This window comes from Archocentrus centrarchus, chromosome 24, assembly GCF_007364275.1.
Source record: "Archocentrus centrarchus isolate MPI-CPG fArcCen1 chromosome 24, fArcCen1, whole genome shotgun sequence".
NCBI lineage: Eukaryota > Metazoa > Chordata > Actinopteri > Cichliformes > Cichlidae > Archocentrus > Archocentrus centrarchus.
Genome location: NC_044369.1, coordinates 23,610,436 through 23,632,417, shown reverse-complemented (window position 1 = coordinate 23,632,417; position 21,982 = coordinate 23,610,436). Strand labels below are relative to the sequence as shown.

At 43.7% G+C, this 21,982-nt stretch overlaps 1 protein-coding gene across 1 annotated transcript; it reads left to right on the top strand.

The window, feature by feature from the left end:
• The first annotated feature begins 6,222 nt into the window (after positions 1-6,222).
• Positions 6,223-21,670, top strand: LOC115774652 (cholesterol 24-hydroxylase-like). Its single transcript, XM_030722008.1, has 15 exons — positions 6,223-6,371; positions 6,446-6,523; positions 6,802-6,883; positions 7,182-7,255; positions 17,990-18,076; positions 18,225-18,363; positions 18,676-18,786; positions 18,878-19,040; positions 19,214-19,279; positions 19,859-19,931; positions 20,300-20,384; positions 20,532-20,642; positions 20,775-20,863; positions 20,989-21,055; positions 21,146-21,670. The coding sequence occupies exons 1-15, from the start codon at positions 6,223-6,225 to the stop codon at positions 21,293-21,295; spliced, it is 1,524 nt and encodes a 507-aa protein (XP_030577868.1). The 3' UTR covers positions 21,296-21,670.
• The last annotated feature ends 312 nt before the right edge of the window (positions 21,671-21,982 follow it).

The following is a 21,982-nucleotide window of genomic DNA, read 5'->3' as shown; positions in this document are numbered from 1 at the left end:
CAAAAAGAGTAGAAGGAATCCCACTACTCTAATGAAACTTTGCAGGTCCATGGCGGGTTTGATATCTGATATAAACACGACACAGAGAATCAGAAAGAAAAACTGAGAACATAAGAAAAACACAAGAGAAGGAAACAAACTGAGAGCTGCGGTAACAGGCCACGTACCGTGGCTTCATCTTAAATGTCTGCAACCTGCCCCCAGCGACCCGGGCAACAGCCTAAGAAGAGAAGCCAAGACCTCTCTCTCCCCAGCCACCACCACCAGCTCATCCGGGGGGGACCCCAAGGTGTTCCCAGGCCAGCTGAGAGATATAATCTCTCCAGTGTGTCCTGGGTCTGCCCTGGGGCCTCCTCTTGAAAGACATGCCCAGAACACCTCACCCAAGAGGCACCCAGGAGGCATACTAGTCAGATGTTCGAACCACCTCAACTGGCTCATTTTGATGTGGAGGAGCAGCGGCTCTACTTGGAGCCCCTCCCGTATGGCTGCACTCCTCACCCCATCTCTGAGGGAGAGGCCAGCCACCCTTCAGAGGAAGCTCATTTCTGCCGCTTGTATTTGCGATCTTATTTCTTCAGTAACCATAGGTAAGGGTAGGGACGCAGATTGACCGATAAATCAACAGCTTCACTTTTATGCTCAGCTCTCTTCACCACGACACACTGGTGCAGCGTCTGCATCACAGCAGATGTAGCCCCAATCCTTCTGGCAATCTTCCGTTCCCTTCTCCCGTCACTTGTGAACAAGACCCTGGGCATCCCTGGTGAAGTCCAGCACCCAGAGGAAACAAGTCCGACTTACTGCTGGCAATATGGACCAAGCTCTCACTGTGGTTGTACAGGGACCCCCAACCAGTGGCGGTCCTAGCCTCTTTGGCGCCCTGGGCGAGCATAACCACGCCAAAACTGTACAGGCATGAATGAATGAACCCAGCTGACTGTCTCGCTCTCACGCCATCACTGCTTCACTCGACCCGCACCCCCCGGCTGAGAGGAGAAGGGGGCGGGGGTGCGCTGTGTGTGTGGCGATCGAGTGAAGCAGTGACAGCCCACCTCTGTTCATGCCTGTACAGTTTTGGCGTGGTTACAGCCAACAGTAACAAAACTGAATTATGAATAAAGGTGACTTTTGCTGGCAGTCTCTCGCCAAACCTTTCATCCTCACGGACACTGCCGTAACAAGATTAATTTGGAAGCCTATGTACTAATAGGCTTCCAATAAGCTTTGCAAGATCTCGCAAAACTTTTGCGAGATAAAAAGTGCCTTTTTTTTTTTTTTCCTCTCATGTTTTTTTTTTCCGTGTCCCTTGCGGGGTTCCGTAATTCTAGGCTCAGCAACCGAGATGAGAGAATCCACCTCCTGCCCCTTTCCTTCTGTTACAACCTGTCTGTCAGACCATGGCAGAAAGCTACATGCCCCACAGCAGGCAGAGGGTGCTCATTACCCCACAAGTGGAGTAGTGCGGTAGGCGCTGCTGCGGCAATCGCAATGCGTTGGGGGGAGATGAAAAGCCGCCCTGGGCGGCTGCCCATGTCGCCCATATCAGAAACCGCCACTGCCCCCAACAATGGGCCAGACAACCCATACTCCTGCAGCACCTCCCACAGGATGCCTTCTCCAAGTCTACAAAACACAGACTGGATGGGCAAACTCCCACACACACTTGAACATCCTTGAGAGGATAAAGAGCTGAGGATTCTGCAACCAGGAAAAAAACTGCATTGTTCCTCTTGAATCCAAGGGTCAACTAACAGATGGACCCTCCTTTCTAGCACTCTGGCGTAGACCTTACCAAGTACGCTGAGGAGTGTGATCCCCGCAAAGTTGGAGCATACCCTCTGGTTTCCCTCAGGGGTGGACGACCTCACCCCCAGTGATGGGCGAGTCATCCCCCTCATCCCCAGACTCTGCTTCCACTACAGAAGGTGTGTTAGTGTGATTAAGATGGTACTCGAAGTATTCCTTGCACCATCTGACTATAGCCTCAGTTGAAGTCAGCTTCGCCCCATCCACACTATAGACCGTGTGAGTAGAAAACTGTTTTCCCCTCCTGAGTTGCCTAACAGTTTGCCAGAATCACTTCAAGGCCAACTGAAAATCTTTTTTCATTGCTTTACCAAACTCCTCACACCTGAGTTTTTGATTCACCACCCGAGCTGTGTTCCGCTTGGCCTGCTGGTACCCATCAGCTGCCTCCAGAGTCCCACAGGCTAACCAAGGCTGATAGAACTCCTTCAGCTCGATGGCTCCCTTCACCAACAGTTACCACCATCTGATTCGGGGATTACCGCCATGACAGGCACCAACCACCTTGCAGCCACAGCTCTGAGCAGAAGCCTCAACAATGGAGGTGCGAAACGTGTCAATGTTCTTGGCCTCCCTCAGAATGCTATCAAAGTTCTGCTGGAGGTGGGAGTTAACCCCTTAACTGGCAGCAAACAAATCACCTGAAACAACTACATAACACCCTCTGGTTATTATCGGCTTTGAACAACCCATTTCATAGCCTATTAACCGGCCGCGTCTGGTCCGCGGGCCGAATGAAGTGCATTTATATGGCAGGCTAGACCCGCCCATTTTGATTGACGCCTCATTCGGCCAATCATGTTAAGAAATGGGTTTCCCAGAGCCAGTAATACTCAGAGGGCGTCACGTAGCTTTGTCAGGTGATTTGGTGCAGCCAGTTACATGATTGGCCGAATGACGTGTCAATAAAAATGGGAGGGTCTAGCCTGCCATATAAAAGGGACTACAAACGGCCCGTCACCGGGTCCTGGCCAGTTAAGGGGCTACAGATCTTGTGGATTGCGACCTCTGCCAGGCATTTCCAGCGCACCATACGTTTAGGTGTGCAGAATCCAGCATCCTCCCTCCACCACCTGATCCAACTCAGCAGCAAGTGGTGATCAGTTGACAGCTCAGCACCTCTCTTCGCTTGAGTCTCCAGAACATAAGGCCAGAGATCTGCTGATATGATTACAAAATCTATCATCAACCTGCGACCTAGGGTGTCCTGGTGCCACCTCCAGGTCTCACTGTCATTGCCCATGTAAGTATTGAATTCTCCCAGCAGGAAGATGGAGTCACCGAATGGAGCACCCAGCCCAGTGACTCCAAGAAGGGTGGGTACTGTCTTTCGGCGTAAGCACAAACAACAGTCAGGACCCGTTCCCTAGCCCAAAGGCGCAGGGAGGCAACCCTCTCATCTACCGGTGACACCATTACAGGGAGCAAGCCGAGGGGATACAAGAATACCCACGCCAGCTAGCTGCCTCTAACCAAGGGCAACTCCAGACTGGAACAGAATCCAGCCCCTCTCCGGGAGACTGGTATCACAGCCCAGGCCATGCACTGAGGTGAGCCCGACTATATCTAGCTGGTATCTCTCAACCTTGTGCACTAGCTCAGGCTCCTTCCTCACCAGAGAGGTGACATTCCATGTTCCAATAACCAGTCCCATTCTTGGGCATCGCCTGACACACATTGCACCCAACCCCTACAATGCCTCCTGCAGGTGGTGGGCCTACAGGAGGATGGGCCCATGTCTTCTCTTCAGGCTGTACCTGGCCAGGCACCATGGGCTAATTCCCAGCCACCAGACACTCTCCCTCGAGCTCGAGTACCCTATCCCGAGCAGGGTAAACACTTCCCTTGGTGAAGCTTCCATATGGGTCTTCAGAATTGCTCTTTGTCTGGCCCCTCAAAAAAAAAAAAAAAAAAAAAAAAAAGATTTTTCCCCCATTGTACTGAAATCAAACTTTTGAATTAGTGTGATAAACTGATGCATGACATAATCTGTTACTGAACTATTTTAACCAACTTGTGTATGGGGGTTGCACTGTCAGAAGAAAAACAATGATATGGTGAACAGTCATATTTGAAACAAGAGATCGTGCTGATTTCTCTCCTATTTCAAATGTGAGTGCATCAGTCGCAGTCCTTAAGAACCACAAAAACAATGAGAGGTGCTGGTTAAAAGAGACCAAACAAAAGATATGCACATCAGTGAATCCTTGCAGGAGTATTTAACTATCTGCAGGTGAGCAAAAATGATGTCACTAATATTTTTAATGTATGCACAGGAAGCTTTTCAACAGATTTGTTAAGCTGAATCTGAGATTAATGTCTCTCCATGCATAACCAATACAGTCGTGATTAAAAATCTAAGAGAATTCCTGGATGATGAAGGCACTGATGCTATTGAGTGATACCTTTAAGTTCCCCAGACCTGAATCCACCTGAGAATCTCTGGGAACTTCTGTTTCAGTGCATCTAAATAACACCACAGACTGAGCTCAGTGGTGCCCTGATCTGTGTCAAAATGTGATTGTCAGTGTCTCTGTGTGGGTGTGTTTTTTTTTTTTTATGTCTAATATGTTTTCTTATATTGATAAATAGGGTTGCCGTCAACAGAATTTACAATATGACTGTTATTGTTCCTCTTCTCTGTGTGCTGTATTATAATCAGTCACGACCTTATTGACCCGAGAAGTATGGGCCTGCCTACAGGTTTCTTGCAATTTGCACCAAAGCTGGAGAAACAGATTGACAGTGGTTTCTGCTTCCTAACTGAACAGATTGATATGCCAGAAGTTTAACTGACTTTGTGTTAAACTGATGATGGCGTGCCGCTTTAAATTTTTTGAGCTGCTTCCGTTTTAGAGTGCTTGAAAACCAGCTGCCCATGACTGCCCGACACAAAGGTCAAACAGCTGTAACGCAAACGTCTGTGCAGTGGCGGTCCTAGCCTGTTTGGCGCCCTGGGCGAGCATTCCCGCCGGCGCCCCCCCCCCCACACACACACACACACACAATAGCGATCGCCGCACTACTACACTTGGGGGGGTAATGAGCGACTGCTGTGTGGTGTATGTAGCTTTCTGCCATGGTCTGACAGACAGGCTTTAACAGAAGGTCCCCCCACCATCACAGGCACACTCAGAATTTCTTTTAAATTTTTATTTGAAAAAACATGGAAGAAACTGAAATATTACACAGCTTCTGCTTAACTTTATCTTTGCTTGTTTCTCCTCTTCTTCTTTTCTCTTTTTCCTAAACTGTGCACCTGATGGCTTTGACCTTTTCCCTTCCATCTGCCACAATTCGCCACCACCACCGCCCATCCCCAGGGTTGTCAGATCTGACTGACAGTTGCCAGCCCAACACAACAAAACCTCCACTGAAACTCATGTTAATAGCACCAGGTGTGATATATATTTAAATATACAAGCTTTGGGTAACTTGTTAAAATTTTGGCTGCTTTTCACCATATTTGGTAGGTTTTTAGGAAGTTTTTATTGTAAAATTATATATCTATATAATTTTATAATTATATAGAAATATCTATATAATATTCCACCCCAATGTGTTCACAAGCTGCCCAATCTGGCAACACTGCGCCATCCACCAACATTTGTCCAAACTGTCTAGATTCGTATTTGTGTTATTTTTTTTATCAGGATTCGGGTTCACACAAATACTGTGATTTAATGACCATATTTACAGTATTATAAATGAAATTGGCTTTGTGTTCTATCAGTTGTGTGCATCTAATTTTATTAGACGCACAGATTCATTCTGTGGAACATGGGAGGAAAAAAAAAAAAAAAAGAGTCAGTTTTGCATATCTCGCAAAAGTTTTGCGAGATCCTGAGTTACTTTTGCGAGATCTCGCAAAACTTTTCAATATTAGGACATACACTTCGCGTTAATCTTGATATGGCAGTGTCCGTGAGGATAAAAGGTTTGGCAAGAGACTGCCAGCAAAAGTCGCCTTTATTTATAATTCAGCGGTTACTGTTGGCTGTAACCAGGCCCAAACTGTACAGGCATGAATGAATGAACCCGGCTGACAGTCTCACTCTCACGCCATCACTGCTTCACTCGACTCGCACCCCAGGCTGAGAGGAGAAGGGGGCGGGGCAGCGCTGTGTGTGTGACGATCGAGTGAAGCAGTGACAGCGAGACAGAGAGAGAATCCCCCGCCTGCCCTTTTTCTTCTGTTACAACCTGTCTGACCATGGCAGAAAGCTACATGCAATACACAGCAAATAGAGGGCGCCCATTATCCCACAAGTGGAGCAGTGCGGTAGGCGTTGCTGCGGCGATCGCAATGCGTTGGGGGGAGGGGGGCGGTCATGCCGCCCTAGATGAAATGCCGCCCTGGGCGGCTGCCCATGTCGCCCATATCAGAAACCGCCACTGCGTCTGTGGGACAAGATGGCAGTTTTCAGCGTACTTCTGAGTTTGGCTGCTCCGGCTCTGATGTTGCTGCTCCTTCTGCTGATCATTGCGTTTCTCGGCTACTGTTTATACATTAAATACATTCATATGAAGTATGACCACATACCCGGTCCACCAAGAGACAGGTAAGTGAAGCAGTCCTTTAAAGCAGGTGTGCGGATGTTACCTGAGAATGACATACCTGGCTTTGTCTCCCCAGTTTTTTCTTCGGACAGTCACCAACGCTTGTAAAGATGATGGAAAAGGGGGGAAATGTACACGACAAATTTCTGGAGTGGTGAGTTAAGCACAAACCAGTTTGGGTGTTTCTCGTTTCCAGTTGCTTAGTAATTCTTGCCTATATAACAAATACACTGCAGTACTTACTGTGTACTCTGCCTCCAGAGAGCCAGACATGACAGGCTAAAAAAAAAAAAAAGCACAAACCAGTTTGGGTGTTTCTTGTTTCCAGTTACGTGCTAATTCTTGCCTATATAACAAATACATTGCAGTGCTGGCTGTGTACTCTTTGCAATACCACCTGTGTTAACAATGGTGTTATCATGTCACTTGCAGGGCCAAGAAGTATGGGCCAGTCTACAGGTTAAATTTGCTTCACTACGTCGCAGTGTTTACGCACTGTCCACAGACCACCAAGGTAAACACTTGTTTAGTGTTTTTCAAAAACAGCCATTTTGACATTAAATACTCAGGTGTCATTGATTAATGAAGGGGCTGCTTAGGTCTACAAATGTCTAGAAATCTGTGAATTATTGTGATTTCTCTGCTGTTTTTGTGGCTACACTGTAGTAGACTTGCTGAGTGTGAAAGTTCACCCATGAAAACACCTGGCAGCAGTCTCTGCTGATAAACATTACCAGTCACTGCCATGTTTGGGAACTGATGAGTTACATTTAAACTCCTCTCTGTTAATGTCTTTTTGTTTGTTGTTTCAGGAAATCCTGATGTCGCCAAAGTACCCCAAACAGAAGCATGCCTACAAAAAACTTTTCAGCCTGTTTGGTCAGAGGTAATTGATCAGAATGTCTGTCAGAAAGTCTCCTTATATTTCAGTTTTCATTGCTAAGGGTTATGGCTGTAATGCCCGTATAGTCTGGCAAGTTTTAATTTGTTCTTGATGCTTTGGCCCTAAGTGAGGGGGTTGAATGTTTTCACAACAGTGCCCCGTGCGAAGTGTCGCGTATGGAATTATATTAAGGCCAAAGGTCACGCGTGAGAATAAAACATAATCTGCGCAAATAATTTCATTTTGCGCATTTCCAATGAGGTTAGGTTAGGAGAAGATGGGTTATCGGTTATCTTGTTTACCTTTACCACCAAATTTTTTTAGTCTGGCCAAGTTGGAGATAATGTGTATTACCATTGGGACATATAGATATTCCTACTTCCTCCTGTTGAAACTGGCACTGTTAGAGGTAATGTAACCAGATTATTTAGTTAATTATTTGAGAATGATGGGTCGATTGTTGGTGTCCCACATTGAAAGTTCATGTGTGTATTCTTCCCTTTCCTGTTCTATTCAGAACCACATGCCCACCCACTCCATGGACTTGTGTACAATAATTGCCATGTTACTTGTCTGTGATCCATCCTTTAGACAATCATTAAAGCCTATCTGGAACTGACTATCTGTGCCCTGCTCTCTGACCAGAGTCACAGTCCTGAAAGGAGCTATCAAACCAGCCTCCCGTAGTTAGCCTCTCACATACACTTATCATGGGCATGAATGTCATGGTAATTTGGGGGGTTTAATGATTTCTTTCAAACCCTATGTGGATTAGAGAAATTCTATTATCAATTTTTGTTGTTTTTTTTTTTTAAAGTGTAGCACCCGACCCATGTAGCTAATAGGTAAACATCATTTAAAGACAGGGGTATTGTAGTACTATGAGCGGGGCCCTGGGTTCTTTAATTTATTGGCTTCCGTACTAACCTGTATTGATAAGAAATTTGGTGACTGGTGCCTCCACTTAGCAGAATACAACCCTTTGGCCTTTAATCCTACTAAGAATTGTTATCATCCAGTGTTGAAACACGTTTCTCTGATTCAAATTTAATAAACAGGGGAAAATCCTTACACGAAAGAAATAACACACACAGGATTCTTAACCTCAAAAATATAGAATTTAGTAATCAAAATTAATATTTGCAACTTCAAATAAACACAATAAGAGTACAAAATAATTACTTCAATTAGGGTCTCTTCAAAACACCTGTAAATAAATCAAATTACGTGTGAAAACAATAGTCCTGCAGCTCACACACACACTCAAGCTGCAACTCAATATCAGTCCTTTGAAATAAAATAAAACAAACGGTGCAGGCCTGTGTCGACGCTGGGGTGCGGTGTGGTCAGAAACTTTATGACCCTTTTCCTTGCAAAGCAAGCAGAACAAAACAATAAAATAATAAGCACGTGCAATTTGAGTATTCACAACCTCGAGCAGTCAGTCAGTCAGCAACCTGGTTAATATTAGTCGCTGGTAACCTTTAGGGAATCATTCGTGAGGGCGACGAGGGCGTCCGGCAACGGCTTCGGTCTCCGACACAAAATCCAAGCAAGATTGCGACTCCTGGATACTTCTATGCTCCGTCACGTAGCAAGGGGGAAAAAAAAGTCCAAGGATAGTCTCCTGGTCCTACACGTTAGCGAGCATATAAAATATCTTAGTCTTGCTTTATAATCGCTCTCATTTAAACTACTAACTGCATCGGCACACATTAACAACTTAGCAACTTAGACAGCTACTATATTATACATGTGCGACACGGCTAGCAAGCTAATATGCTATCCGCGATTAGCATCTCCATTTTAACATACTGCATCTGACAGAAACAGTTCAATACAACTTTCAAAGGAATATTTACCTTCGGATGTTTCAAAGTCCTTAACACAGAATGGCAAACTCTGCATTCACCACGATAAAAGGCACTTATACTCCGATACGATCAGCGGTCAACACACACGTTTGATGTACGTCTGTGGCATCTCTGTACCTCTCGCGCACCTGCCCTCAACTAGGTCAACCTCACATCCCGCCCCCACAATCCCTTGATTGGTTACATAGGTCACAAACAACCAATACAAATAAACACAAGTCAAGACTGACATTCTGATGCTCAGTGAGGATAGGTTGTACACAACACAAAATGCGTGAAAGTGCAGTGAAACTAATTAAAGTGACATACTACTTTATTAGCAAACAAAATGATTTGGTCCACTATTGTTTTAACACAACTCACTTATGAACTTTATAAAAACTGTACATGAACTATTAGTTATTTGAACATTTTAAAACTAATTACTCATGCCCATAATCATTATGGACTGGGCTACACCCTCCCTCTTCTAAAAAGGTAGATGTCCTCATCTAACCCTGGCTCTTCTGCCTGAGGTAGTTAAGGGTTTCCTTTCTTGTTTTGCTGATCTCTTGAAAGGTGTAGACTCTCTGAATGGATTAATACCTTCGCCCTGTGAACCAAGGTTCAACTGAATAACCATCCCATGATGCACAATGGTTACAGGTTCCTCAGTAGGATGTCCAGGTTCATCATAAGTCAAGCGTATGACTGGCTTAACTTCGCGCGGAGATTTCCTAACTACTGGTGTCTCTTTGCATTTCACAGCTCTTTTCGAAACAGAAGGAGATTCCTGCGTCATCTCAGTTTCTGTAGGCTGGGACTGCAACTCTTCATCTTTCGATTCTTGAGAGCTAGTGTCATCCGACAACTCCTCTCTTTGTCTAACTGGGTCAGTTTCACTTTGCTCACTGTCTGACGCCTGTGAACTCTCATCAACAGAACTTGGGTATGGTTTCTCCAGATGGTGGGTGTGCAAAAGCTGTCGTTTCACCTCATCCATAACCAAGGATGAGTACTCACGCACACCTTCAAATTCCAAGTCTGATGAAGCAGAGTCGCTGGTTACTTGCTCAGACAACGAAGACTGTTTGGGGGTTTTCCTTACACTCTGCAGCCTTGTGACTGCTGGTTTTGTGACTTTTTTCTCGTTTTCCACTGAATGTGGCATTCTGACCAGGTAACCAATTGGCAAGAGATGATCTCTATGGAGGGTTTTAATGACTCCAGAGCCTTGTTCTGGCTTCACTTGATAAACAGGTAGATTGGGCAACTTCTTGACTACCACATAGAGAGTAGATCTCCAACGATCTTGAATGTTGTGTTTCCCCTTCAGGCCAAGGTTTCTTAACAACACTCTGTCACCCTCTGCCAATGGTTGATCTCGGACATGTTGATCATAACGAGACTTGTTTCTCATGTGATTTTTGGTTGCGGCTTCCATTGCTAGTTTGTAAGCCTGTTGCAGATCTTGTCTCATCTGTTTGACATACTTAAGATGTGACACTTCACTTGTCCCATCCACAACTGTGCCAAAACAAATGTCAACTGGAAGTCTTGCTTCACGTCCAAACATTAAAAAATAGGGAGAATGTCCTGTGGCATCATTTTTTGTGCAATTATATGCATGCACTAGATGACTGATGTATTGACTCCAGTTCCTTTTGTTTGCTGTGTCCAGCGTACCAAGCATGGACAAGAGTGTTCTGTTGAATCGTTCAGGTTGAGCATCACCTTGTGGGTGATATGGGGATGTGCGAGACTTTCGTATGCCAAGCATAGAGAGAAGCTCCTTTATCAAGCGACTCTCAAAGTCTCTGCCTTGATCCGAATGGATTCTTGCGGGAAGACCATAATGCACAAAGTATTTTTCCCCACAATACTCTTGCAACAGTAGTAGCTTTTTGATTTTTTGTAGGGAACGCCTGTGCATATCTCGTGAAATGGTCTGTCACTACTAACACATTTGCAACCCCTCTACTGTCGGGTTCTATTTGCAAAAAGTCAATGCACACTAAATCTAAGGGACCATTGCTAGTGATCTGATTCAATGGAGTTGAATGCTGGGGAAGAGTCTTCCTGGAGACACATCTTCCACATGTTTTTATATATTGTTCAACTTCAGCGATCATGCGGGGCCAATAGAATCTGTCTCTGAGCAGCTCAGAGGTTTTGTCTATTCCCAAATGTCCACAATCATCATGTAGTGACCTGAGTACTACACTTCGGTATCGCTCTGGCAAAACAAGTTGATTTATCTCTCTATCTGATGGTGTTTGTCTGGTTCTATATAGAACTCCATCTTTTAGCTCCAACTTAGAGATTTCTCTGCTAAGCAAAGCAACATCGGGGGGATCATTTTGAGATTGAACATGCATCTTGCCAGCTTCAAGAGCTGTTTTCACTGGACCGATGACAGGATCCAAATCTTGTGCAGACTTAAGCTCTCTTGGGCTTAGCTGATCAATGGCATCTGAGCTCAAGTGCGTTGGATCAGCATACACATCAGGGATGACCGTCGGTGGGACACCAAGTTGGTCAGCCAATCTAGTAGGGACACTGGGTGTTTCAACAACACAAGCTCGCCTACAGATTGCTTTAATGCCTGATGGTGGGATGTCTGTCCAGTTTCTGACATCTTCAGTTGCATACTGTCGGGAGAGCAAGTCAGCGTCAGTGTTCTGACGGCCAGGACGGTACTGGATGCTGAAGTCATAGGTAGCAAGGCCAGCTAACCAGCGATGTCCTGTGGCGTTTAGCCGGGCTGAGGACAGCACATAGGTTAAGGGGTTATTATCAGTTCTTACAGTAAACTTAGCTCCATACAAATAGTCATGAAATTTATCTACCACTGCCCACTTCAGCGCTAAAAACTCTAGCTGATGGACAGGGTATCGCAGTTCAGAATGGCTAAGTTTTCGGCTCGCAAATGCTACAGGCCGTAGACCTTCTGGGTGTTCCTGATATAGCACTGCACCTAAACCACTCATACTGGCGTCAACATGCAGTATGTATGGTTTACTTGGGTCTGCAAATGCTAACACTGGAGCATTTATGAGACAGTCAATGATTTTTCTGAATGCATCTCGACAGGACTGGTCCCACCGTTCGCCAAAAGGTTCAGATGCTTTGAAATGCACCTTAGAGGTGCCTGGGGCTTGTGCTTGTCTCCCTTTCTGAGCTGGGGGGTAGCCCTTTGTAAGTTCAGTCAGTGGGCGAACAATGCTGGAGTAGTTCGCAATGAATCTCCGATAGTAGCCACAGAAACCAAGGAAGGACTTCAAAGACTTGAGATCAGTGGGTTCCTTCCAGTCTTTTACCACGTTCACTTTCTCGGGATCAGTGGCAATACCAGATTCTGAGACAATGTGGCCCACATATTTAACACTTGGTTGACAAAACTGGCATTTGTCAATTGACACTTTTAGGCCAACCTCTTGCAAGCGATCCAAAACTTTCAGCAATCGTTGTTCATGCTCCTCAAGACTCTTTCCAAAGACAATAATGTCATCAAGATAAACAATGACTTGGAGAAGGTGCATATCACCCACGGCTTTCTCCATAAGCCGCTGAAAAGTGGCTGGGGCTCCAGTGATGCCCTGGGGCATCCTCTCAAATTGATAAAATCCGAGGGGACAGATGAATGCGGTCTTCTCCTTATCCTCTTCAGCCATGGCTATCTGATAATATCCACTCCGAAGATCCAGTACTGAGAACCATCGGCTGCCTGTGAGGCAATCCAAGGCATCATCAATGCGCGGCATTGTGTACTGATCCGGTATAGTGCAACTGTTCAGGGTCCGATAATCGATGCAGATCCTGATGGTTCCATTCTTTTTGCGCACTACCACAATGGGTGAGGCATAAGGACTTCGGGACTCTTTCAGAATGCCAGCAGCCAGTAGCTGCTGTATGTGTCGCCTTACGTCGTCAATATCAGCTGGGGCTAAGCGACGTGATCGTTCTCTAAAAGGAGTGGGATCACTGACACGTATTTGGTGCTCAACTCCTCGTGCCAAACCAACATCCCATTCATTGAGAGAGAAAGCATTTCGTCTCTAAGCAAGTTTTCGGCTAAGCCGTTTCTTCCACTCCTCAGGAACTGGTGAGTCTCCAAAATCAAAGAGCTCGGGGTCAAGGAGGTCAGTGGTTGAGTTGGAAGGCTGAGGTAAGGCTACAGTATCTACTGCATACATTTCTGCAATGACAGTGCCAACCTGAATAGACGTGGGTTTTTGTGATTCATTGTGCAAAAGGACAGTGAAACTATTGGAGTCAATGTCTCTGTTAGGGAGCACTCCGGGCTGTACAAATACACCAGCCGGAAGATGCTGCGTCACAGGAGCTTCAACAAGAATAATGTCTTGAGAAGAGAAAGTCGGTTTCTCCACTTTACAGGTGGCATAACACTTCTCACCAGGAGCTATGGACAGTAGGCCTGGGCCTTGCCATTTCACTTGCCCAACTGCCTCATCAATAGCTTTTGACTGGGGGTTCAGGGTTTGTGTCTGTAGCTTTTCATAGACTGCTTGTATTCTCAAAGAGTGTACTTTGCTCTGACTGCCACTTTCTTTTGAAAGCTCCCACAGTCTGCGGAAGAGAAAGGCATTAGTGCCTACAATGACAGGCACTTGGCTGCAATGTTGTGGCTCGGGACACACAAGAGCAAGAACAGTGATTGGCCCTTTTACTCCTGCCAAGTCCTCTGGGAACTCCATGTCCACTACCACATAACCTCTGTAAGGGTACTCTGAATCAGCGAGACCCCATATAACTAGATGAGAAATAGGATGAATAGGGACATGTGACAGATGTTTCTTGTACCACTCTTCAAAGATAATGGTTACAGTGGAACCAGAATCCATGAGGGCATCACAAGGAAGTTCATTAACTTTTATTTTTACCACAGATGATGGACCTACCAGACCTTCAGGTAAGTTAGTGTCTGTCTCTGGAATATGGACTTTATTGACTCTAGCAATAGATTCATCGAAACCTTTGCTGGATTCTTTTGGTCCACAAGTTGCTCTGCGCACTTGGCGAATGAGCTTTTTTATGACCTTCTGTGTATTTTCTGGAGCTGTGCATTTTGATGCAATGTGCCCATTTTCACCACATCTATAGCAGAAATATTCAGAAGACTCTGCTACAAACTGGCTTCCAGAAGTAGCACACTGTGGATTTGCAGCTGTTTTGTGGCTAGAATAGTTCGCTGTTGCGGTTGAGCCTGATTTGGTTTTCACAGTCATCACACTTATCTGTTCCTTTAGAGCTTTCAGTTCTTTCTTTAAAGACTGTATTTCGGGGTTTGACTCAGCTCTTACTTTCTTCTTATCCTTGGACTTTTTTGTAGTTTTATCATTTTCTGATTTAGACAATTTGTTCACTTGCTCACTCAGGGCGGATTTTAATTCTTCAATCTCAGCTCGAAGTTCAAGTTGCTGACTATTTGCCAACTCGTTTTCCTTTTCCACCTGCACTGCATGCACACGCTGGCGGTGCACAGGTTTGCTGAGACTGTGCCTGGCGGCTTCACGTTCTTCCTCCGCACGAATTTCTTTGAGCAAGGTTAGGAAAGCAGGAGGATCATGCCTCCTCTCTCGCAAGTTCAACTTAAGCAACATGAGATCAGACTCAGTTGCTCCTTTTATAAGCTGCTCAAGCCTAGCTTTGTTGGCTGCGCTAACTGGGAGACCACCTCTCTTAATTACTTTACAGAGGGATCTTTCAAGTCTGCGCAAAAACTCTGACAAGGGCTCACCAGACTCCTGGCAAAGAGACCTGAAAGACAAATAAAGGTCTTCTCCTGACTCTGAGGTTCCAAAAGTACTTTCTATTGCTTCTATGTACTCCAAATGACTAGCATCAGGATTCGACAAGAGTACAGCCTGAAGGATCTCCAAAGCCGGACCTTTGAGACTCTCAACTATCCTGCGTCTTTTCTCTTTTTCTGAACACTCATACTCTTCTACCATAAGCTTGGCCCGTTCAAGCCAGTTATCCAAACACTCCTCACCTAGTGGAACAGGGCTGAGTCCAGAAAAAGTCCTTAACCCCTTAACTGGCAAGGGCCCGGTGACGGGCCGTTTGTAGTCCCTTTTATATGGCAGGCTAGACCCTCCCATTTTTATTGACACGTCATTCGGCCAATCATGTAACTGGCTGCACCAAATCACCTGACAAAGCTACGTGACGCCCTCTGAGTATTATTGGCTCTGGGAAACCCATTTCTTAACATGATTGGCCGAATGAGGTGTCAGTCAAAATGGGCGGGTCTAGCCTGCCATATAAATGCACTTCATTCGGCCCGCGGACCAGACGCAGCCGATTAATAGGCTATGAAATGGGTTGTTCAGAGCCAATAATAACCAGAAGGCGTTATGTAGTTTTTGTCAGGTGATTTTTTTGCTGCCAGTTAAGGGGTTAAACGTCTATAGTTGTTGCTTTCAGTGGGTTTTGTGGTTTTATGCAACACTTCCCCTACAGCGCGAATAATAGACTCTGGAGTGCTATTCACTTCTGTGGCGGAACCACACATTGGATAAATGTCTTCCATTGTTTTTCCTTGTTCTTGGAGGAACTGTGCTAGTTTCTCTGAAAAATCATCTGCACTGCTCTCTTTGCGCTGAGCTACCACTATCTTCCAGCCATGCCCCCTGGCAGGCAAGAAGACTTCACATGGGACTCTAGAGGGATCGATTGGCTCACGACATTCGCAAAGCACGCTTAATGCCTGGTGTTTGGCGTCAAACATTTTTCCTCTTACCCTTACTTTTCCCAGTGCTTTTATGGTTTCCAGTGCTTCCTCAGTGCAAGAGATGTTGTCATCTTCGGGGACTCCAAGTACCATAAGGGCATGTGTTAGCTCTATACCCTCCCCTCTACACCAGGTACTTAACTCCAACTGCGAGGAATTACTCAAACTTGCCATTATTTTGTCTTATGTGCTTGCAGGCTTGACCATGAGAAAGAGTCTCAACTACTTGACATTAAAATTTATACCTTATTAGGGAAAATATCCCAGCGGTGCCTCCAATTTGTGTAGCACCCGACCCATGTAGCTAATAGGTAAACATCATTTAAAGACAGGGGTATTGTAGTACTATGGGCGGGGCCCTGGGTTCTTTAATTTATTGGCTTCCGTACTAACCTGTATTGATAAGAAATTTGGTGACTGGTGCCTCCACTTAGCAGAATATAACCCTTTGGCCTTTAATCCTACTAAGAATTGTTATCATCCAGTGTTGAAACACGTTTCTCTGATTCAAATTTAATAAACAGGGGAAAATCCTTACACGAAAGAAATAACACACACAGGATTCTTAACCTCAAAAATATAGAATTTAGTAATCAAAATTAATATTTGCAACTTCAAATAAACACAATAAGAGTACAAAATAATTACTTCAATTAGGGTCTCTTCAAAACACCTGTAAATAAATCAAATTACGTGTGAAAACAATAGTCCTGCAGCTCACACACACACTCAAGCTGCAACTCAATATCAGTCCTTTGAAATAAAATAAAACAAACGGTGCAGGCCTGTGTCGACGCTGGGGTGCGGTGTGGTCAGAAACTTTATGACCCTTTTCCTTGCAAAGCAAGCAGAACAAAACAATAAAATAATAAGCACGTGCAATTTGAGTACTCACAACCTCGAGCAGTCAGTCAGTCAGCAACCTGGTTAATATTAGTCGCTGGTAACCTTTAGGGAATCATTCGTGAGGGCGACGAGGGCGTCCGGCAACGGCTTCGGTCTCCGACACAAAATCCAAGCAAGATTGCGACTCCTGGATACTTCTATGCTCCGTCACGTAGCAAGGGGGAAAAAAAAGTCCAAGGATAGTCTCCTGGTCCTACACGTTAGCGAGCATATAAAATATCTTAGTCTTGCTTTATAATCGCTCTCATTTAAACTACTAACAGCATCGGCACACATTAACAACTTAGCAACTTAGACAGCTACTATATTATACATGTGCGACACGGCTAGCAAGCTAATATGCTATCCGCGATTAGCATCTCCATTTTAACATACTGCATCTGACAGAAACAGTTCAATACAACTTTCAAAGGAATATTTACCTTCGGATGTTTCAAAGTCCTTAACACAGAATGGCAAACTCTGCATTCACCACGATGAAAGGCACTTATACTCCGATACGATCAGCGGTCAACACACACGTTTGATGTACGTCTGTGGCATCTCTGTACCTCTCGCGCACCTGCCCTCTACTAGGTCAACCTCACATCCCGCCCCCACAATCCCTTGATTGGTTACATAGGTCACAAACAACCAATACAAATAAACACAAGTCAAGACTGACATTCTGATGCTCAGTGAGGATAGGTTGCACACAACACAAAATGCGTGAAAGTGCAGTGAAACTAATTAAAGTGACATACTACTTTATTAGCAAACAAAATGATTTGGTCCACTATTGTTTTAACACAACTCACTTATGAACTTTATAAAAACTGTACATGAACTATTAGTTATTTGAACATTTTAAAACTAATTACTCATGCCCATAATCATTATGGACTGGGCTACAAAAGTAATTAACGGTAGGTGCTGTAGAATCATTCCACCCTGGAGAAGAACAGGCCAAAAAAAAAAAAATCAATAAAAGTCCAAAATTACCATGATGTTCATGCCGATGCATGGGTGGAAAGGATGTATCCATACATTATTGTTCTTACTGAATACAACTTGACAGTAATGTACTATGTTGTAAAACTTGCATCAATTTAACATTGACAGTAACAGAAAGCATGCTTTGTGATAGCATAACTCCTGATCTAACTGAGTGAAAATTCTTTGATTTGCAATCATATTTTTGCTTTTTTGAAAGCATTCTCTCAACTGTCTTTTTGTTTAAAGGTTTTTTGGCAATGGTCTGGTAACAGCACGTGATCATGAGCAGTGGTACAAACAGCGCCGTATCATGGACCCTGCCTTCAGCAGCCTGTGAGTTAAACAGAACAAAATGACAGAATGACGTGTCTGCTCAGCCACCTGTTTATGTCCCATATTTACAGTCATAGTGGATAAAAATCAGTGTTGTTGTTTGTTGTTTATGTGCTGTTCCTTCATCTCAAACTTGTGTTACTTCCAGGTATCTGAGAGGTCTAATGGGGACCTTCAATGAGAGGGCAGAGAAACTGATGGATAAACTTGCAGAGGTTGCTGAGAGTAAAACAGAAGCTAATATGCTCCACCTGGTCAACTGTGTCACCCTGGATGTTCTTAGTAAGGTATTCTAGCACACTCAGTTTTACAGTTTCCTCAACATAGTTTTTTTTTGCCTTTATTGGATGAACAGTGAGGATAAACAGCAAGACGGGCAGAGAGAGAGAGAGAGAGAGAGAAAGACACACTGCAGAAGGCCACGGGTTGGACGTGCACCATGGCCATGCGGCATATATGGTCACCTGCTCACCCACTGAGCCACCCCTGCTCCCCCTCAGCATGTTCTAAACTCTGTAGAAGGCACAAGCTGGAATGGTTCTAATCATGTTTTAGGTGTGAGTTCATGTCTGTGCATGTTTGTCCTTGATACATTTCAGGTCGCCTTTGGGATGGACTTGGACCTCCTGAATAATAGCTCACCTTTCCCTAAAGCCATTGAGACATGTCTGAGAGGAATGGTTTACTATGTCAGAGACATGTTTTTTGAGGTATTACTTCACTGTTTGTTAATACGTAGTATGTCTGTCATGAACTTTGTTAACAATATGACATATTAAACCCCTGAGTCTGCCTTTCCAGTTCAAACCCAAGAACAGAGCATTTGTTAATAAGGTGAGGGAAGCGGCCCGTCTGCTGCGCACAACTGGAGCGAAGTGGATCAGTGAGAGAAAGACCGCCATACAAAACGGTGACGAGGTCCCCAAAGACATCCTGACACAGATCATCAAATCTGCCAGCCAAGGTTGTGGTCACCAAATTTCACATTTAATTAGACTCAATAAGAGCAGCATTATAGTGTCTTTCTGATTCAAAGTGATAAACAAGACACAAAAATGTAACACACAGTTGCGAATAATGACAAAAGACAGAAAAAGTGAAATATGAATGTATATGTCCATTTTCTTATCATTTCAGAGGAAAGCATGACCGAAGAAGACGAGGAATTTATGTTGGACAATTTTGTGACATTCTTCATTGCAGGTGAGTCGCTCTTGTTTCAGCTTTGTGTGTGAAATGCTCAAAAAAGGAGGCTGTGCTGCTCTGTAGCACAAGATGAAGCTCACTGCATTAAAGGGTCGAGTTAATTTTCACATTTACACGATATGCTCACTAGTGTCACTGTGAATTTGTAACTTGCTGCTGTTTGGTGGAGTTTAACGTTAATTGTAAAGCACGCTGACCTAATTTAGAGACATAAAGATTAAGAATACAACCTTTAAGTGAGAGCTGTGCATTGTTAGATATATGCAGAGTGCTCATACCTCAAAGGTATAAAAATATACATTACTCTGTGAAAGGAGAATGATTTTTGTAAATGTAATTGCACATTAATTACTAACTGATTACAAAAGCAAGGTGTAACAAATAATATAGCTATCAGGGAAAAAAACATCTTTTTTTGGTTTACATATTGATATTATCAATTCAAAGTTAACTTGGCTTTTTAAGACACAATTGTGGTGTAAAAATTAAGATTACAAACTCTTAAGTGAGAGCTGTGCATTGTGAGCCCATTTTGAGGTTTTTGGATACAGGATTGACAAACTGTTAATTTTCTAGGGCAAGAAACAACAGCTAATAAACTGGCTTTTTGCATCATGGAGCTTGGTAGACATCCTGAAATCCTGGAGAAGTAAGAACACATACAGAACTCAACAATTAACATAATTTTATTTACAATTTTCTATGTTTTTGCATGACTATAACCTGAAATATATGATTAAACCTATTTCCTGCAAGTAAAGAAAAGAGTACTTAAATAAGCAAAAGTTCTGAGATCCTCAGAAATCTTCTCGTCATGACACACTTGGACTTGATGTGACTTACTGAGACTTTGATAGACCTTAAAAAACCTTATTCTAATTTCATCATCAAATATATTCCTAATTTCAGATATTGCTATCTCTGAAACCCAAAGACGTGTAAATACATGTGCATTTTTTTCAGAAATATATGTCTTTGTCTCATCTGTTTGATTGGCTTCCCTTTATCTACTGACAGAGCAAGGAAAGAGGTGGATGATGTCATTGGGATGAAACGTGACATAAGCTATGACGACTTAGGAGAACTGGTCTACCTGTCGCAGGTACGTGCAATAAAAAACTTTATGAAAAAGGGCTCAGTCCAATTTGGGAATATTTGCCTTTCCTCTGAACTTTTCCAGTGTGCTTTACTTTTTTAACTATAGGTTAGTGACCCAAAGTGTTCACCTCACATCATAATCTCCCCCCAGGTGCTGAAAGAGACTCTGAGAATTTACCCCCTAGCTCCAGGCACAGCTCGCGATGTAGCTGAAGACATGGTCATTGATGGTATCCACATCCCTGGGGGGTTCAGTGCTGTTGTGAGTTATTTGTTTTTATATGATTCAAGTTCCAAGACAGAAAGTGAGTTTCGGTTTTATATGTGTAAACAAAATTGTCACAAAGTGTTTAAAATAGATTAAATATGTGAAATCAGTTCTTCTAATATTCAGTTCAGCTCCTATGTGTGTGGGAGGCTGGACAGCTTCTTCAAGGATCCACTGAAATTTGATCCAGACAGATTTCACCCAGATGCTCCCAAGTAAGTAGCACAATATTTCACCATCCTGGCATGTTTTATGTTCAGTTTAATATTTATCCACTCATTATTATCTAGATAAAACATTGTGTGCAGTAACTGAGGCTGCCTCTTATCTGTTCAACAAGGCCTTATTACTGCTACTACCCTTTTGCCCTCGGTCCTCGCTCGTGCCTGGGACAGAACTTTGCTCAGGTGAGTATGGCAGAATGAGTCAGCGTTCACCTATCCACTCACCTATAAACGCACTGACTGAACTCTGTGGGTGCTGCTGTGTTCTTTTAGATGGAGGCTAAAGTGGTGATGGCCAAACTGCTGCAGAGATTTGATTTCACTCTTGTCCCGGGACAGTCCTTTGACATCCTGGATGTCGGCTCGCTCAGACCAAAAAGTGGAGTGGTGTGCACTTTGAGCCACAGGGATTACAAAGACTAAAAGGTCTTAAAGTACATAAAAAGAAGTCAGAATGGTCTATAGGGTAAAACTGGGCTGATCTGGACTACTGCCTCAAACCTGTGATTTCAAAAATCTTTCTAATGAAACAATATCAGGCATGAATGAAGTACACAGTATAGTCACATGAAATGAATGTAATAATAATTTCTTCATTTGCAGTGAGAATATAGGAACAATTTGAGGAGGGCAGGGTTTAACGTCATTCATTTAATCTTTCACAGAGCCATCATAAAACTGTGTAGTGACTATTATAACCAGCGAACTGCAAAATTTTACTGTCTATAACACTAATCTGTAAACGCTGAATGTGAGCGTTGATTTGTTTGCTGTGCACTGATTTCATATGTACACATGAGGGCACTGAGAGCTTGCAGAGAAGTTTGTCTTTAGATTAGATTAGATTAGACTTCATTAATCCCTTTGGGATGGTCCCATCAGGGAAATTCAAGTTCCAGTAGCACTTTTACATTGTAGTCACACAAGCAAGCACACCAGTAGTGAGAAACATACAAGCAAATGAAAAAATAGATAAATAATAATAATAAAAAAAAAAGATGCAACAAAGTCAAAGGAAGATCTAAAATGTTTGACAGATAATGTGGTTTGTCACCTTGATATTACTCATTGTCCAGTATTGCTATATGCTACATTGTGTTTGAATCAGAA

What these genes read in the sequence shown, in the direction of transcription:
- LOC115774652 (XM_030722008.1), top strand. Translation starts at nt 6,223, where the DNA reads ATGGCAGTTTTCAGCGTACTTCTGAGTTTGGCTGCTCCGGCTCTGATG. An exon ending in CACGACAAATTTCTGGAGTG is followed by an intron (nt 6,524 to 6,801) that starts GTGAGTTAAGCA and finishes TGTCACTTGCAG; the next exon opens with GGCCAAGAAGTATGGGCCAG. An exon ending in AACTGGTCTACCTGTCGCAG is followed by an intron (nt 20,385 to 20,531) that starts GTACGTGCAATA and finishes ATCTCCCCCCAG; the next exon opens with GTGCTGAAAGAGACTCTGAG.